Here is a 20,330-nt window from a genome sequence, read left to right as displayed (position 1 = left end):
ACCGGGCACATGGGCTTTGGACTTTAACTTAGTGAGCTTAGGCCAACGGTCCCAAATCCAGAAATCCGTTTGTGTCACAAAGTTTGTGAGTTCATAAATTGGTTCTTTGAAACATAAAATGCATTTTCTTATAAAAACAATGTCATCATTTGTGATTAAAATCCCTTTTTAACCCACAACATTAATAAACTATATTACAGTCAAATAAAAAGTAGTGATGTTGTTGTAATTAGCTAGTTATTAATAATAGGAAAGGAGCAAAGGAAAAGTCAGGCATATAAGCATGGCTATTTGGTAATCTTCCCCAGGAAGCTGCACCTTTACACCCTCAGGGAACCACCTGTTCATCCCTGCAGATCACTGAGGGGAAGGACTGGACAAAGGGGAAGATGGGCCCATGCACAGTGAGTTGGAGTAACATAGGGAAGGTGACTGTCAGTAAAAAATGGGAACAGAGATCATTGACTAGAGGGGCAGGGCTACTGCAAGCCCATGGAAATTTGGGAATACATAATCCTCTAGACAAAGGAGCTCATTCTCCAGCTGCTCTTAGCTCTTAGCTTTCTGGCTCCTTTGGCTTTGCTCCTGGCCCATGTTCCCTCCATAGCCATGTGGCCCTGCAGACCCTACATGCAATGGTCTGATAAACTGCAGCAGGGAATACAAACTAAGCTAGCCTGATGCTGGGTTGGACCGTGTCCCAATATGGAAAGGAAACTGGGCAACAGCTTTAATCCTAGCTCTGCTGAAGCCACAGCTACACTTCTTCTATGGCAAGATGGAGGGATACATGGGATCTTGGAAACTCAGGGATATAATTCCACAGAAATAAAGCTTTCTACAATATCTCATCTTCCTGTGCAAGGCTCAGAAATTTCTTTTTCTCAGAACATCACAAGAAGCCCTTTCCCACCAGCAACCAGTGGGGATGAGCGCTCCCACCAATAACAGAAGGGGGAAAAAAAATGACTGTATGACTTCCTCAAAATGACATCAGAGTCACTGTATTTATGCTAACTTGAGGACCCATCTACCCCCCATATTGTAAGTTTTCTTTTACCAAATAAGATAGTCCACAATCCATTGTGAGAACGGAACAGTAAAATATGATCATGTTCTTTCTGCATGCAAGAGGGGACCAAGGTCAAAAGGTAGGGGCAGGGGAGAGCTATGTACAAGCTATTCAGTGGTAGAAGATATAGGTCCTGACCCATTTTTCTTACTTGTGGATCATGATATGCCTATAGCCTCTGTTTTGTGCTATATCCTGAGAACCAAGGCCATATGACAACTTGTCAAAAGACCAGAGTCACAGTAGTGGGAAGACATTTCCAGGGGCAGACAGAGGGAAGGAGAGAGAGAAACACAGCGGCTTGAGAACCACTTTTCCCTCACTAGGTGTCCATCCAAGGGGAGCTTCGCTTTGAACCATTCCAACTGCCTGTTTACATGTGTGGGCATCTGGACCACAGGTGGGCCTATATTTAGTCCTAATGGCTCTAGTTTTCCAGTCCAGAAGCCGAGGAAACCTGAAAGCATTAAAAGCTGAAGCTGAGCCCTGGCTGGTTTGGCTCAGCAGTTGGAGCGTCGGCCTGCGGTACAGAGAGACCCGGGTTCGGTTCCCGCTAAGGGCACGTACCTTGGTTGCAGTTTGTCCCCAGCCCTGGTTGGTCGTGCGGGTGGCAGCCATTCGATGTGTCCCTTCACATCGATGTTTCTCTCTCTCTCTCTCTTCCTCTCTCTCCCTCCCGCTCTATCTGAACAAAAAATGGAAAAATGTCCTCGGGTGAGGAAAAAAAAAAAAAGCTGAAGCTGAAATATTTAGAGTAACTGACATACATTTTTGTTTGTTGTTGTTAATCCTTACCTAAGGATATTTTTTCCATTGATATTTAGAGAGAGTGGAAAGGAGAAAAGAAGGGAGGGAGAGTGAGAGAAAGAGAAACCTTGATGTGAGAGAGACACATCAATGGGTTTCCTCCCACATGCTAGGGATTGAACCTGCGACCCCTGATGCTCTAACCACTGAGCACAAACCAGGGTGGCATACTTTTTTCTTATGAACCTAGAAGAGCAGAGGGTAACACCAAACAGAGAAGTTAACAACATTAACAAAAGTCATCTTTCTTCATTTCTCAACCATTATTAATCATTAAGAGATTGTTTCTAGGAGTCTTCTGGGGAGCTCCATAGTCAGAATAGGTTTATTTCAGCCCCCTAATCTCCCTTCAGTATATTGGTAATATTGGAGAGTATAAATTATTGGAACTAGAAAAACTAAAGCCCCTGAGTAGAAATACTCCTCTGTCCTGGGACTTCAGATGAGTGCCCTTTTAATTTACTTGTCAGCAGAACCAGTGAGCTTTTTATTGCTGCATGTACCTTCCTCACAGACACATAAACGTGGCTGTAAACACTCACACGTTTTTCCCAGTTGATAAACCCTTGGTATCACATGTATGCTGTTCTTTCAAAACTGTGAGCTAATTATGCCTTGGGATTACCTTCCACTCAAAGCAAAAGGCAAAATACTTACTCCCTTGATAGCACACCATTAGCCAGGATTCCTTGGTATCGACTTATCCCTTTGCGCTGAAGCACACTGATCTGGCCGCCCAGTTCATCTGCAATTATTCCTGCGTGGATGGCGGCTTTGCATAATAAAGAGTTCTGAAACACAGCAACACTGTCATTCACTCAGAGCTTACTCAGGAATGCATCTAAAATACAGTGGGGGTCTTCTGTTTTGGTTATAACTTGTGGTCAGGATCTCTCATTGACCCATGACATTGCTAAACTATATTCATTTAAATAAACAGTAAAAGGGGAAGAAGACATGTTAATATATCACTATCTCAATGACATCAGAGTCACCATATGTACGCTGACTAACTTGGGAACCTATCCCCTAGGTTGATAAGTAGGTAACTTAGTAGTAGTGGTTCCCCCAATGAATAACACCTCCTAGTGACCATGCCCTTGTGTAGGTGCTTCCCACACTGACTGAGCTGGCCGTGCAGCTTGTTTTGTGCTGCTGCACATGTCAGTGAGGCCACATCTGACCCTCTGGTTCCAGATTACCAGCCACATGACTGCAGCCTCCGGAGCAGGTCTAGGCAAAGGGAACTAAAGAACTGAATTGCCCAAATTGCTCACCCACAGACTCATTAGCAAATAACAAGGGTTGTTATTTTAAGGTACTAAGTTTTGGGGTGGCAAAAACAGATGGCTATTCAGCTGAAATAAATAACTGATTATAGTTTCTTATGTTCGGTTTACCAAAAGTACACACTGATGATCATTTGAGAAGGTGAACCTTGACAAACTACAGCTTCATTTTACAATTAATTTAGAGATTTAAGAAGGCATAGAAAACAAAATAGTAATGTCAGAACACTAAATTGCTGCTGTCTGGTATGACAACCCAAGCAGGCACACTTGACTGGCTGAAGAGCAGGTGGCCCTGTGATTGAAATTGGCCTGCTGGAAAGTGCGGCTGGAGAAAGGATTGGAACTTTTCCACAGGTTGCCCAGATCCTAGATTCCCATGAGCACAACCCTGTGCAGAAGGATGATTAGATAGGCAGCCCAGGACTGAGTGGCTGAGAGCATAATTTTCTAAATAAACTTTAGCAATGCTCCACTTCTCCATGCTACCTAATGCCGAAAAGAGAAAAGCAGCTCATGAAATTGTGTCTCCATAATTGGACTTGTGAGTTTCTCTTTGTGTTAATGATAATGATGTTTATCTTATTCCAATGGAGAAATTCTCTTAGATTTAGGCTACAATATTAGGAGGACCAATGAAACCAACTATGTTTTATAATTAACGTTTTTGCAATAAAATTGAGACTGTATATGATCTTCCATTTAGAGAGCCCAGATTTCCCAAACTAGATTAAATTTGGCAAAGTGAGTCATTTTTGCAATAACTGTTTCCATGGCCAAAAAAAAAGGGGTGGGGGGGAGATGTTACAACAGAGAATATGAGAATGTTGAAACACAGGTGAAAATACTATCCTTCTTGATTTTGAAAAAGAATTAAAAGAATTAAAAAAGAGAAAAATATGGTGCTCTTTAAATAGGTAGTTTGCATTTTTAGTTTTGATAATTTTTTTAATTGATTTTTTTTTTTAGAGAGAGCGAGAGAAAGGGAGAGAGAAACATCAATATGAGAAAGAAATGATGGTAAAATGTTAAATTATAAAAATGTATTCCACATTCTGTCATATTAATTGTTCCTATGTTGTTATAGTCTTCATAATTATTTAAAATAAAAATCACTCATATTGCCATTACCCAGATACAATCACTCACCATCAACATGCATTTCCTTCTGGCTTTTTGTGACTGTGTACAATAGGCCTGATTTCTCTCCTTTTCCTCCTGAACTGGGAGCACACTATATATACTGTCTTTATTTTATAATACTTCTTAAATGTTGTTTAAAGAGTGAAGAATTTACAAAAATGGGTTAATTAAATGATACCTTCAACTTAAAAGCAGATCGTATAGTCAGCAGACTTGGAAAAATGTGCTGAGAAAAAGTGTTCTAGGAGCTTTGTATTTCTGGTTTTCAGGTGAGGCAGATGTTAAAGAGAGCCCATACTACATAACTGGATGGCAAACACACCCAAATATAGATGCCGCAGTTCATCAGTCAAGGAGATAGAATCACAGAATCTTAAGAATTCAAAAAGACCTTTAAAGGTCTCTGCTGATGCTTCCTGACAAAGCATCCCACATATATATAGGCCATCTGACAAATGGTTGTGACATCCACACTTGGCACTGCCAGGGTCTAGGGCTCACTGTTTCTTAAGACATCCTATCCCATTTTGCACTGTTCAAGGGTTCCTTGTATGCAGCTGAAACTGGCCTCCCTGCAACTTTCATCCACCGAGCCTAGTTCTTCCTTTTCTAACAATACAGAACGAACCTTTTCCATAATTGCTTTGTAAGACAACATATTTCTCCTGAGACAGAGCACCTGTTTCACCAATCGCTTCTCTGGTAACTTGCTTGACAAATTCTGTCATCCTGACCTATAGGATATGCTTTGGTTTTGCAAAGATGCTTCCAGAAAAAGACTTGCTACAACTGAACACATTTTGTAAGATAAAGTACCATGAAAGACAGACTCCAAGATAACCCCCATGACCCCTGCCTCCTGATGTAATCCCTTTGGTGTGTGTAGGAGCAGTGGCTTTCTTGTAACTAAGAGAATATAGCAAAGGTGATGGGACACCACTCCCATGACAATATTACACAAGATTGTAACCTATCTCACTAGGAGACTCACTTGTTAGGAAACTCTCCTAGGGAGGCCCACATGGCAAGGAGCTGAGAACAGCCTCCAGCCAAGACCTGGGAAGACACTGAGCTCCTCCCTCTGACAATCTGAATGCTGCCAACACCATGTGAGCTTAGAGCAAATCCTTTCCCAGTCAAGTCACAGATGAGACTGCAGACCTGGCTGACACTTGCAACACACTCTTCAGACACTGACACAGAGGTCAGCTAAGCCATGCACAGACTCTTGACCCATAGAACATGAGAGATAACACATATATTGTTTTAAGCTTCCAAGTTGTGGTAATATTGTCATGTAGCAATAGATAACCAATACACCCACAATATATAAAAAATGCACTAATCAGACTTCTTCGAAGAGATTGGTTTTCAAGATACAAGTTTTCCCTCCAGATAAATCATTCAAAGAGCAAATGGTGTAAAACCGAGTGAGTCAAATAGAAAATTTGTTTGTAGTACACGCAAATTGTGTACTCAGATCTAGTATGCAGGAAACCATTTATTTACCTATTATGCTGAAAAAGAAAGCTGTCAAGGGAAGGCAAGATAAACAACTAAGTAAGAAAAAATGATGTTATCTCTCGAATTGTATATAATTCTTAAGTTTCTTGCATAATGCAGAAAATAATTTTTTAAAGCTTTGTATTGCTGGGGGGAGGGGAAAGAAACTATACTTCTTTATTTCTCTTAATTAATTTCCTGACGTAATTTAGGAATAGCCTGTGCCAAGTATATCTTCAAACTCAGGTAGTATAAATTATTATTTTGAGGTTCAAACAATTTATAGGCCAAATGAATATCCTGTGTCAATCTTATAAATAAAGACAATACATGAAGATGGAAAAAAAGACAAAAATAACAAAATCTGTGGCTTCCAGAATCAGTATGTGCTAAAAGCAAGAAATAAAGGCAAGTTATTCCTTCCTACTGGAGACAAGGTATCAATCTTTTAGCACATGTATGTTCTCCCTGGGACTGAAGACACATGCCAATAACCCTCAGAAAAGTCCCGTCACATTTCTAATAACTCAAGCAAATTCCTGTAAACCTAATTACTTTAAATAGCAATGCAACATTTAAAAAAATCAGATACCAGATTTCCATGACAGAAATCTGTAAATAGTAAGAAATGAAAGATTGTGAATCTGGAGACAGGACATATACATTAGAAAAATGACTTTTTGTGAATCAATTTTTCTCTGGGAAAAATGTATAAAACCCAGAAAATCTCATTAGGCATAAGAGATTGAGGAGCAAAGAGGAAGAAGAATAATATATAAGAACAGGGCAGAGGGCTTCACTGGTCCCAGACACAATGTCGCTATTCTGTGATGAGAATGTTCACACCCTTGGCTATTGTTACATGAACCAAATGGAGCTTTACAATAAAGAAATAGCCTTGGCTGGTTTGGTTCAGTGGTTAGCACATCAGCCTGGGGACTGAAGGGTCTCAGGTTCGATTCCCAGTCAAGGGCCCATACCTGGGTTGCAGGTTCGATTTCTGGCCCCATTTGGGGTCATATGGGAGGCAACCAATTGATGTGTTTTCGCATCCATGTTTCTCTCTCTCTCTTTCTCTCTCTCTCTCTCTCTCTCTCTCTCCCTCCCTCCCTCCCTTCCACTTTATGTTAAAAATCAATGCAAAAATATCCTCAGATGAGGATTAACAAAAATAAAGAAATTATGTATAATAAAAATATGGCCTCCTATTAAAATTAGAAGAATTACACTCTTGCCCTGGACGGTTTGGCTCAGCGGTTGGCGTGTCAGCCTGTGGACCAGAGAGTCCCGGGTTCGGTTCCCGTTAGGGGCACGTACCAAAAAAAAAGGTATATTTAGAATTATACTTTTAGGTGTTGAAAAGGGTTTTGTTTTACCATTTCATTTACAATTTGCCTAATTAGAGATGCTAAACATAGAAATGAATACCCTTGGTTTTTATACTTATTATTTTATTTCATTTATTCTCAGAAAAAAGAACTGTGTATCTATTTACAGAGTTTTATATCTTACTTGATTTTACTTTGTAATGAATTTAGGCAGAGCGATAGCACTCACTCTTTTTAATTTCCTCCTGCCATAAAACTCCCTCTGATCACTTACATCTCTATATCCATCCACCACGTTCCCAAAAATGTCTCCTGCTATGTCTCTACAACCAGCTGGGCAGAATTTGCTAAAAGAAAAAAGAAAGAATTCATGTTTTATTAAATTATACTTAAATGTAAAAATATTTAATTATACTTACAACCATTTCTCTCCTCCATAGAACACAGAGGACGAAATTCCTTGCTTTAATGACAAGTCAGAAGCCTAATTTATGAAAACACAAATTAATCTACCATGTCACTATGAGAGCAAGTTTTACACAAAAGCATTTGTTTTATATAAGGATTCATTATAAACCCTATTAAACAATGAGCTTCCCTAATGCATCTTAATTGATTCTAAGAGGTACAAGAAATATTTTTAAAAAGTCTAATTTCTAAACACTATATATAGCAGGACCTCATTTTTATGAAAAGACATATTTAAAAATATGTAAAATAACTTACATTTTATATGGATAAAAAGAAGACAAGGAATTATCTCTCTGAATTGTAGTGGGATTTTGAGAAACTTTCACTTTCTGCGTTATTTAACTCTAACATCTTGATTTGTTCTACTAGCACTACTCCAATAGAAGCATAATGGAAGCCACACATGTAAATCTAAATAATCTAGTAGGCACATTCCAAAAGCAAAAAGAAACAGGAAAAAAAGCTAATATTAATATATTCACTTTAACCCAATATATTTAAATTTTATTATTTCCATATGTAATGAACAGGAAAAATTATCAATGAGGTATTTTCAGCCTTTTTTTTTTTTTTTTGTATCAAGTCTTCAAAATCTGTGGTATGTTTTATACTTAGAGCACACCTCAATTTGAACTAGCCACAGTTTACATGCTTGATAACGCACATGGCTGATATTGGGCAGTGATGGTCACATTAGTTATGAACTACTTTTGCAATCAGAAAAAAAGGTGTATATATTTTGCAGCTTTACTGAAGTATAACTGACAAAACTGTAAAATATTTAAAGTATATATCATAATGATATATGTTACCCATCTAGTTAACACATCCATTATCTCACATATTTTTATTTACAAATACATATGTATGAGAACATTCAGTCTGGCTCTCTTAGCAAATTTCAGTGATATGATACAGCGTTATCAGCTATGGTCATCCTGTTACACATTAGATCCTCATACCTTATTCATCTCGTAGCTGGAAGTTTATATCCTTTTACCAACCAACCTCTCTATTTCCCCTACACCCCAGCTCTTAGCAACGACTTTTCTACAAGTCTGACTAAAAATTGATTCCATTTATTTAACCGTTATTTTTCAAGGAACTTTCCAGAAACATTTCATGGCATATGGTATGGTTGAAGGGCCTCGGGCAGAGTGACCCACATACTGGTAATACCTAACTAGCAGTGTGACCCAATGGGTGCATACAATCCCCTTTAAATTCAGTTTCCTCATCTGTCGTTTCTTCAAGCGTCAGCATAGCAATAGGCTATGAATGACAGCTATCTATGAAAAACATGCAAAAAGAAAGTCAAAACATCATAAGAACAATTACAACTTTGAAGATAAAGGCCATATGCCCTTGTTTCTATATATATCACATTACAATAATGTTTACTTGGTTTGTTTAAAAAGAATGTACCAGCCCAAACAGATTCCAAAATAGCATTTGTTTTGACTTCATTTCCTGTTTCCTCCTGCTGACTTAGCAAATTAGATGAGTAACAGCTGATTATCAAAACTATCCAAATAAACAACTCACAGTTCTTTCCCATTGATCTAATGGAGTACAGCATTACAGCAATGATCAAGATTAAGACATAAAAATAGCCTGGCCAGTGTGGCTCAGTGATTCAGCATCGACCCATGCACCAAGAGGTCGCTGGTTGGATTCCCAGTCAGGGCACAAGCCCAGGTTGTAGGCCCAATCCCCAGTGGAGGGCATACAGGAGGCGGCCAATTGATGTTCTCTCTCATTGATGTTTCTATCTCTCTCTCCCTCTCCCTTCCTCTCTCTCTAAAATCAATAAAGAAAAAAGAAAAATAATGAGGAATCCTACCACAGGTTTAAAATTCCTCATCCTAACCTTTAGGGCCAGATGTATTTTAGAATTCAGACTTTTTTGGGCTTTATAAAGTAAAACAGTTCCAATGATCTATATGATGATGTAAGACCCTCTGAGGTCTGCACATATTAATAAAAAACATTACTATCTCTATATCAAATACATGAATAGTCATATTAAATCACATACATAAAAAATAAAGAGACTCCTTGATTTTAGTCCAATCTTGCCATCAAATGAATTTAAGGTCATGTTAATCAGGTATTGCCACCAAATGAGTTACAAAAACTTTTTGACCTTTACAGCTTTCTGCATTTTACAATTCTAGATAAGGGACTGTGGACCTGTGTTAGCCATCATACCTCATAGTTACCTAAACACTATAAAATGGCTGGGCTACAGCTTAGATCCATGACTTTCAACCTTTTTCATCTCATGGCACACATAAACTAATAACTAAAAATCTGCGGCACACCAAAAAGAAAATTATTTTTGCTGATCAGACCAAAAAAAAAGCATAATTAAAAAATAAAGTATCTTTATTGTTTTAAGTATTACAGATGCCCCTCCTTTTTTCCCCACATTGACACCCTCCTCCTTGCTCCCACCCCCTCAATAGTATAATTTTGATTCATTCATACCAGACAGCTCTTGTGTTGGCTGCTGTGGTTTTTTTTTTTTGGTTTTTTTTTTAATTTGACAGTCTAAGGAAAAAGAGGGCAGTGCTCCTGACTGAATAGCCAGGTATCACACGTTTTAAAAATTCTTGTGGCGCACCAGTTTGTCACAGCACACCGGTTGAAAATCGCTGGCTTAGATAATTGTGAACCATAACCTCATTCTGTAGGCCTCAGTATATTCCTTTCTTTAGGACTGAAAATGATCACTGATGCCCAGAAGCTCTACCAGCCTTGCCACTGTATAAGGGATGGCTGAAAAGATCTCAGAGAATGGTGGCCAATATCTACGTGGGATGAACGGCAACCTTACAGGGCAATATTTAATTATTGGTCATTTTTATTTTCATGTTTTCTCCACTAGACTTAATATTAATTAACACTAGACTTGATTCTGCATATAAAACAATTTCATTTATTAGAATGTCTGACTTGATTAGGACTATGAACTTTTGAGCTTGATTCTGGGTATACTTCAGTGTGTAGTCCTGGTCAAGTTAGTTAACAGCTTTGTGCCTCCGGTTTTGGGGTCTAACAGAACCTACCTTGTAGGCATGTTGGAAAATTCACGAGTTACTTATATGCTAAATCCAGGCACCAAGAAAGCACTCTGCGGAGTGATAGCTGTTGTTCATGTTGTTGGCAATGATCTCTAAAGTGGTTCTCAACTGGGTGTGAATTTTGCCCACTGGGAGACATTTGGCAATTTCTGGAGACATTTTTGGTTATCACACTGCTGAACATCCAACAATGCACAGAACAGCTCTTCACAACAATCATCCAACCCAAAATTTCAATGGTGCCAAGGTTGAGAAATCCTTCTCTAGGCTCTTTTACTTTACAGATGAGGAAATCTCATCAAAGACATTAAGCCATTTTTCCAGTTAAAGCTGGAATGGAAATCTTCATCTCCTAATCTCAGTAAATTTCTCTTTTGTGGGAAAGATAAAGTAAATGCCTTCTAAAAGGGAAAGAATTAACAAAAGTCACTCCCCAGGGCAGGCCAGGCAAAAAATACACTGTAGACTCTCTGCAGCTCCTTGGTACTATCATAGAATGCAGGAGTCACCAAACTGTGGCTCAAGGGCCAAATCCAGACTGCTGCTTGTTGTAAATCAAGTGTTGTCGGAACACAGCCCTGCTCATTTGTTTACATCCAGTCTACGGCTGCTTTTGCCTTACAGCGGCTACAAAACTGTATGACTAGCTGCAAAACAGACTGTGTGACCTGCAAAACCTAAAACAGTTACCTTCTGGCTCTTGATAGAAAAAATCTGTTGACCTCTGCTGTATAAGAAACCATTTCAAATATTCCTTGTGAGTTACAACATAGATAATTTTTTAAAAAGTAAGTAAAAATAATCTGGTTTAATATCAAGGCAAACAAAATGGTCAGTAGCATATGACTGCAGCACAACCAGAATAGCTATAGTTACCTGTATTCTGTCTTCAAATAATGGTTAGCGCGTTCCAAGCACGTTATTAAATCTGTCATAAAGATAACTGTAGTTAGCAGTCTGAATGGAAGTTAACAATATTCATTCTTGAAAGAGTTCTTTTAAAAGAAAACAGACAAATTTTGAAAAGCATTTATTCATTATCTAGTTATCTAAATTTTCCTGTTTAAGAATAAGTCAAAACTGAGCCCAGTGTCCTCTGGATTTAACAATTCCCTTTATTTCTCTTTCCTCCCACCAAAGGTGGTTTTTCAGTAGTTGCCCAGCGAGTGACAACAGAATCTATTTCAACCTGAAAACCAACGCTGATTAGTACTATTTACTATGTGCCTACAAAGGTCATGTGTATAACCTCCCTTGGCAGAAGGAAAACTATTTTAAAGCCCAATGTGGATCCTGGAGGAGGTTCAGGAACAATGTGATTTAACAATTTAGCTAGTGGCATCTGAGTGACCCAAGAACCAGGTGTTTACCGAGAATACAGCCAGCATCTTAACTTTGATCAATCAGGATGAAGGATTTACAAAGAGGGTGCTCTTTGGGTATGAAACCAAATTACTATTCAGCAACAAAGATGCTAAGAAATTGTGAATTTTATTGCATTTATATCAACTTAGTATAGGTTCTAAAATATCCCACATGTGCAATAGTTTTGTTTTTTTTTTCCTTAATCTTTTCAATAGTTCTTAAGGAGCAACATATGGTGAACACTGGCTATGCTGGGTCTGCTTGGATTGAGCAAAATGAACAGTGCCCCTCCCCCATTCTGACCCTGGGCAGACGGAATGGGCTGCATGGTAGTTACTCTGGAGGTCAAGAGGCCTGGGCAGAGCTCATGCTTTCCTCTCATCAGTGCTCACGCTTCCCTTCCCTCCTGCTCAAGGGTCAGTTGCATGTCAAGGGGACTCTGTGACAGTGACTACATCCTGCTCATACTCATATGCCTCCATGCTGGTACACGGGGTGTGTGTGTGTGTGTGTGTGTGTGTGTGTGTGTGTGTGTGTGTGATGGGGGTGGGCACTTGATATAAGGCTTGTCCTGAGCTAAGAAATGGGTTGGTAGAGGACTCCAAAGAATAGCCAGACCTCAGGACAGTAGCCTCAAAGATGCTCCACCCAAGGTTACTAGGAAAATGCAATCAACTCTTTTCTGCACAGGTCAGGTGATTCATCTATCACATTCTACAAAAGCGTCAGTTCAGACCAACCTACTTACAAAGACTTTGCAATCCTCTCTTGCCTCACATCTTAATTCTGTATCTTTGGTCACAATTCTGTCCAGAGATAGTGATAAGCAGATAAAAAAACTTCTTTGACAGACAAAGGGTTACAGATTTATGTTGATGCTTCTGCTATACCTGGATGGTCACTGCTGGCATAGGTCAGCAAAAAGCCACGCCCAGAAGTGTGGGATCCACTCACAAAGCGAACAGTTACTTCACTTGTGTTCAGCAAGAATTCTTTGGGAACATTCATACTTCCACAATATGGTCCTAAAAACAAAGCACATTTTGGGTACATCTCAAAATTTAGACTAGCACAAAGAACTGGTATATGTTTGTTTGTTTTTTCTGCTAATGGTCATTGTTACCAGAAAACACACATGTAAGATTATAATCATCACTCAACTGGAATTTTGTTTGATACCGAGACTGACAGTACACCTGATTATACTGATGAGCCAAGGAGGAAAAGTGGCTAACTGTGGATAAGTAATGGGCTAGAACTGGTCAATTGTGAACAACCCAAGAAATAGGTTTTGGTTTTTGTAAAAATAAGACTAACAAACAAAGGTCAAATACAATAGGTAGCAAAAAAAATGCTTTCACAAAAGTAATATTCTAGGGGCCTCCTAAATTTGCTTAGTATTGTCTAAATGTCTGTGTCCCCACAACATTCATATATTGAAATCCTAATGCACCAATGTGATGGTATTAGGAGGCAGGGAATTTGGGAGGTGCTTCGATCATGAGGGTGAAGCCCTCATGAATGGGATTAGTGCCTTCATAAAGGGGGCTCGGAAAGCTTGCCTGCCCCTCCACTAGATGAAGACAAGAAGAGAAGGCAGTGGACCAGGATGTGGGCCCGGCCAGCCACTATGCTGACTCTGCCAACACCATGACTCCCAGCCTCCAGACTGTCTGAAATACATGTCTACAGTTCTGAAGCTCTCCAGTCTGTGGAGTGTTGTTACTAAGACAGGTAGTGAAAAAATGGTATCATAAAAATGATATTCTAGGGGCCTCTTAAATTTGCTCAAAGAAACCAACAAATTCTCTTTTTTAAGGAGGTTCCAGAATTAAAAGACTGTCCAATGCACGGTAAACATCACATGCTCATGCAGCTTACAGATGTATCTCCCTCTTACAGTAGCATCTGGTTAACCCATATAATTTACTTTAATTTGTAAAATAAAGTTTATAAAAAAGCAGGATAATTTCTTAAGCCCTTTGAAATACCACAGTATAAATTAAGAAATTAAGAGTATTACATATTGTTTCTAGAATAAGTTGCTTGAAAAGCAATTGGGAACTCAATGAACTTTCAAAGGACAGAATTAGATTTGGAGCTAAAGAAAATAAAACACCTTCCTAAGACTACTCAAGTTAAAGCTTAGTTTGTTAACTGTCTTCTTAAAATTCATGTATGCAAGGCACAATAATTTATCTGAAAACAGGAATTAGCAAGCAGATTTTTAAAAATTTTTATTGATTGATTTTAGAGAAGAAAAAGAGATGGAGGGAGGGGAAGAGAGAGAGAGAGAAAGAGAGAGAGAGAGAGAGAGAGAAACATCAATTTGTTGTTCCACTTATTGATGCATTAATTGGTTGATTCTTGTATGTGCCCTGACTGTGCATTGAACCTCTAACCTTGGTGCACTGGAACAATGCTCTAACCAACTGAGCTACCTGGCCAGGGTAGAATGCAGATTTTGAAAACAGGTATTTTTTATCAACTTCTCCCAAAATAAAACAGTATGGAAAGAGTCAACAGCAACAACGACAACATCCGGTTAAGAAAGGAGGAGGAAAAGAAAAAGACTACTCTAACTCATTGTGAATAAAACTGATTAACACTAGTTAAAACCAACTAGAGGACCAAACTGCTAAAAGATTCCAGTGAAAACCATGAACTCAACTAACTATTCCCCTCCTGATATAAGAGACGGGATTTCTCTCTTTCCTGTCTGGTCTCACATTCTGAGATGTGATAGAGTAAGAGAGAAATGCTGTGTATTTACCTTCATGCCCCAAATCACTGTTGTTCAATCACAGTGGAATCCAAATATTTAGAAATACTCATCATATATAATTACTTACATGAACTAATACTTGCAAATTACTTATATTGCCTAGCATATAATGAGAGCTATATAAGTAGTTGTGAAATAAATAAATGAATACATTAAAACAAACAAACAAATAATGTCTGTTTTCCTTTGAGACTATGTCCCATGGGGTTAGGAAGTTTTCTGCCCATTCATCTCCAGAAGCTTATACAATTCCTGGGATGAGGTGGCCTTCTAAATACTCTTTGAATTGAAATGAAGTTAAATCTTCTTTCATTTGCAACAGTCTGTTTTTAAAAATTAAACTTGAACCCGGCCAGTGTGGCTCAGTGGTTGAGTATCAACCCATACACCAAGAGGTTGCCGGTTTGATTCCCGGTCAGGGCACATGCCCAGGTTGTGGGCCTGATCCCCAGTGAGGGGCATGCAGGAGGCAGCCAATCAATGTTCTCTCTCATCGATGTTTCTATCTCTCTCTTCCTCTCCTTTCCTCTCTCTATAAAAATCAATAAAGAAAATAATTTTTAAATAAATAAATAAAAATTAAACCTGATTATATTAAAGATACATAAAATATTTCATCATGTTATTTTAAAATATCATGAAGAAATTAGGAGTAGAAGTGTGGAAAAGCCAGAAAGGAAATCATTAGCATAAAGGATACATCAATTTTTATGAATGTTTATGGTTTTCACAAGCAAAGTAAATATACAATTTACACTAAATTCATTTGTGTATAATAAAGTAGAATGATGAGTGTTTTGGGGAAATTAATGTGATTCTGATTATTGTACTTGATTCTGCAACTCACTTTGTTTACATATGTTTGAAATTTCTATGTTCTTTGCACAGTAAGTGAAGATACTTGTTTCACAAACTTAAGAATAAAAATAAAATAGCTGGTAAATCACTGCTATTAATGAATCAGAATATTTTTCTAACCACATTTATCATTTCCTAAAGGAAATAATGTAGGAAATAATAGAGGAAATGTCTATCCATTACAACTCAAGAATAAGACTTATTTAATACTCGTTTCAAGATTGTATCCTTAAACATCTGTCCCATCCCCCACCCCTCGTTTTCTGGTGACTTCCATTTTATACTGTTTATATACTGCTTTTTCAGATTCCACATATGTGCTATCATACAGTACTTGTCTTTGTCTGTCTGATCTCACTGAGCATAATAGCCTCAAGTTTCATCCATGTTCTTGCAAATGGCAGGATGTCCTCCATTCTCATGGCCAAATAATTCGTATATATATGGTACAGTTGACATGAAAGGTTGCAAGATTGTGTATATTTACACAAATAGACAAGGGTGTAGGTCATCACATGTAGTTGTACAATACATATGATTTTCTAGACCAAAAACACACATACATATAGTAAAATGCTGTAATTTGGTTGTATCCTCCTAAAGTCATGACAGGCATGCAAATATTTCTCTAAGGAGTTTAAAGAAAGAAAATGGAAAGACACATAAGACACATACTCTCTTAATCACCCTTACCCCAGAGGCACCAATCCCCGTCCATTCTTAACCAACATGCTGCAAAAGTGTAACTAAATCCTAGAGTGAACGGGATATACCCTGTCTACAGAAATGCCATCAATAAAAATTGTTTTTATAGTTTCTTTACAGTACAGCCATCACAATAGCAGGAGGCAGCTGTAGGACAGAAGTTAAGGACTGGCTGCTATATTGCCTTTGGAAAACAAAACAAAACAAAAATCCCAGTTATTGCCTGTCTGAAGGCCTGACAGTTGAAGATTCCTTTTCACAGACTAGAAGTTAATAACTGCATTCCTAGAGTTAAAAGGGAAAAGAGAATAAAATAGAAAAACGAGAGGAGAAAATAATTAATGAGAAACCACTGAAGCAACCTATATGTCTGTCCTAAGCAATGTTCTCAGTTTTCAGCCAGACTCCTTGAGGATGATCTTTTCTTATGAAAGATCTTCCCAAATGATAGAGTTCAGTAAGTCTTCTCTATCCTGACTTTTTTTTTTTAATCCTCACCCGAGGACATTTTTCCATTTTTTGTTCAGATAGAGTGGGAGGGAGGGAGAGGGAGGGAGGGAGGGAGAGGGGGGGAGAGAGAGAGAGAGAGAGAGAGAGAGAGAGAGAGAGACATCGATATGAAAGGGAATCATCGAGTGGTTACCACCGGCACGACCCAACCAGGGCCGGGGACAAACTGCAACCGAGGTACGTGCCCTTAGCAGGAACCGAACCCGGGTCTCTCTGGACCGCAGGCCGACGCTCTAACCGCTGAGCCAAACCGGCTAGGGCTCCATCCTGGATTTTAAAGAGGGTCTGCAACTGTACATAAACATTCACAAAGACGGTATCACTGGAAACGCAATGGTGACTTCTAACTTTGACTGTGGCTATCTTCCTCATCCCGGGCTGCATTCCCGAATGGGTAAACCTGCCTCAGTTCCCAGTCAGAATGAACCCTACCCCTTCTTCCATGGGCCTGAAGAACGTGAGCAGACCTAAAAGCAGGACTCACGGTTCTGCTGCACAGCTGTGTTACTCAGAGGCTGGACTTGCTGTCCATCTCCCACCTCCCCTCACCTCTCTCCTGGTCTGCGAGGCAGCTTCCAGCTTACTTGACAGTCCCACATTCCCTCACACTGGGGCACAGCAGAACGGCACTTCATCAAGTAGGCAGAAAAATCAGGGAAAATGAATACTCCTATCTTCTGTGGGATGTAATTGTAGGCCTGGATTGTGGGAAGAGCCACCAATGACTCCAAGTGGAATAGCATGTGGCATATGGCCCCTGACATGAAGCCAAGACCCAGCAGACAATGCACTGATTCCTTGGACAAAAGGAACAAAGGGCCGGGAACCATAGGGGCCGACTTCTCTGAGCACAGTAGGACAGTTCCTCTCAACACATCCCTTGTTTGGGGCCACTGTTCCATGAACAGCTGAGAGGGGGAAACCCTTTATCTTTCTCTGTGTGAATAAAAGAAAACTGTCCAAAAGAAAGAATGAACTGTCTGCCAAGCCCGGAGCCCTCTTGATTCCTTGGCAATTGGACAATCCGGGCAGCAATTTCTAGTCCTGCTCCATTCTCCATGGGTTGTCTGTCTGAGTCTCTGGACATTACAAGGCAGTCAATTTGGTTAACAACTGTGCCAAGTCACTTCAGGTGGGTCAATGCTTTTCAGCTTAAAACTGATTAAGCTAAATTATTGTTTCATCTGTGAAAGGGATGTGTTTCAAAAATGGATGCATACTGTGAAAGAAAAGAGACCCCCTCCCCCTGCACAACCACTCTGTCTGTGGCGAAAAACACAGAGACCAAATGGAAACCTAACTCCTGAGAGACCTGTTATAAACCAAACAACAAAAATCCTAAACACCTTCGTTAACCTTATGCCTACCTTCTGAAGCACACATTCCATTTTTATGACAGAGAAGAACATGCCAGTGAGCCCAAGCGCCACCCCTGGGGCCACAGCAGAGCCAGCCGCATGGTGCTCTCGGCTGCGGGAAAGGGGCACCCAGCACGGGCCAGATCTGTTTTCAGGGGCCTGCTGGCGACACGATCTCCAGAAACGCTGAGGCTGCAAATGCCCTGCCATTGACTCGGGTCTGTTTTCCAGTTGTTGTTTTTTTTTCAGTGCAGTCAAATGGCAAGGTTTGTCCTTGCTTGCTAATGGCAATAGTGTCATTGTCCAAAATTACTGAATTTCCAGGGCCATTTTCTTTGAAAAGGAAGGAAATTAACATAAAAAAAGGGATATTCCTGGACTGTGCTATTAAAACCATAGTCACGTAAGAATGTAAGTGGTGTCCCTGGAGAGTTTTGGTCTCTGGTTCCCAGACAAAAATCGGTGACAGATGATAAATGAACCAGGCGGATTCCTAGACAAAGGTGTGGCTTTCCTTGGGGCTAAGGCATGTCAAGAAGTGCCTTAACACCCGAGCTCACAACCCACCTAGGCCATTACTTCTCTCCCAACAAAAGAGGGTAATTACTGAAACTAAATCATAGTGCGGTCTCCAGGGAAGCGTTTGGGGGAAAGGAGGAGGAGGAGGCCCATAGTGCTTTTCCTTGAGGCTTATGATTATGTTAATAAGATGTCTGGTGTGGAACAGTCTGGCTGATATAGAGTTTTCTATAAGTTTAAAATTCTTCTGAATTCTCTCTAGACACAAAAGGCAAAATAAAATCAACCACAAAGCAGTCCTTCTCAAGAATTTCCACCAGAGTAGCCCCAATCATAGAGGAGAATGCAATTCTAGGGTGTCTGAGGCCCAAAACAACTTTCTACACAAGCCGGAAATTTCTTTGAAGGATTTTGTGTTCTCCTTAAAAGTCATAAGAATTTTGTGTTCTCCATAATATGACTGGGAGACATAAACCATTTGTAAAATAGAAGCTGCCAATCTTTTTTCTCTATTTGAAATTTTTAGAAAAATCAACAGACAAAGCATCATGATTGGATCTTATTGCAGTATGCCAGCTATGTTATTATTCTAAAATATTATCACAGAAATCTTGTTGCAATTGTGAGGCAAAACACTTAGTATTATTTCCTACTTTTCCCATTTCTCTTGTTCTTAGTGTAATATAAATATTAACGGTTGACTTCACGTTGTTGTATTTCTGAGTCTATGACAATGGTTACAAAAATATTAGGGGTGGAGGTGGAAGTACAGGAAATGTAAGAGAACAATTCTGGAACTTCCTGGTTTTCCTATAGAGCAATTCATTTAGCAGAACACAACTAATTTAATGAACTACAATTAGGTTCACTGGCCATGATGCCTCCTTAAGCATTCTGACTATTTTTAAATCTGAAATTTATACTGATACCCTGTGTGGGAGTGATTGCTAAGAAATCCATTTGATTTCCAGGATACCCCCATGGGAGAGGCCCTCAGAAGTCTCTACTTCTTCCAGCAAATGACAACCAAGAACTACAGCACAAGCCCCCGATCAGATGGCTTTTGTCACATCAAATCAGGAAAGCACAGTGCTTATGAGCAGGGTCTCTGGTCAAATACCCAAATTTGAATCTTAAGGGATCATAAGCATGTTACTTGACCATTTAAAGCTGCAGCTTTCTTTTTATTATTATTATTATTTTTATTATTTTATCCTCACCCAAGGACATTTTTTCATTTTTTGTTCAGATAGAGTGGGAGGGAGAGAGAGGAAAAGAGAGAGAATATCAATATGAAAGGGACACATCGAGTGGTTGCCACCTGCACGACCCAACCAGGACCAGGGACAAACTGTAACCGAGTACATGCCCTTAGCAGGAACCAAACCCGGGTCTCTCTGGACCCCAGGCTGACGTTCTAACCACTGAAACAAACTGGCCAGGGCATAAAGCTGCATGCTTTCTTATGTGTGGATGTTACAAAGAGGTCCTCTCTCAGAGAGCTATTGTGAGAGTTCAGTGAGTTAGTAAC

General features: G+C 39.4%; 1 protein-coding gene across 1 annotated transcript in view; it reads right to left on the bottom strand.

Annotated features, from left to right (window-relative positions):
- Positions 1–20,330, bottom strand: part of DCBLD1 (discoidin, CUB and LCCL domain containing 1) — a 65,563-nt gene that overhangs the window by 16,803 nt on the left and 28,430 nt on the right. The window contains exons 3-6 of the mRNA XM_036248353.1: positions 12,955–13,089; positions 11,576–11,627; positions 7,417–7,489; positions 2,537–2,670 (exon numbers count right to left, since the gene is read on the bottom strand). Coding sequence (XP_036104246.1) covers positions 2,537–2,670; positions 7,417–7,489; positions 11,576–11,627; positions 12,955–13,089 — 394 coding nt within the window. The remainder of the gene's footprint in view (positions 1–2,536; positions 2,671–7,416; positions 7,490–11,575; positions 11,628–12,954; positions 13,090–20,330) is intronic.

The sequence above is a fragment of the Molossus molossus genome, unplaced genomic scaffold, assembly GCF_014108415.1.
Source record: "Molossus molossus isolate mMolMol1 unplaced genomic scaffold, mMolMol1.p scaffold_m16_p_8, whole genome shotgun sequence".
In the NCBI taxonomy this organism is placed as follows: domain Eukaryota; kingdom Metazoa; phylum Chordata; class Mammalia; order Chiroptera; family Molossidae; genus Molossus; species Molossus molossus.
Note: the sequence above shows the minus strand (reverse complement) of the source record. Positions and strands in the feature narration are given on the sequence as shown.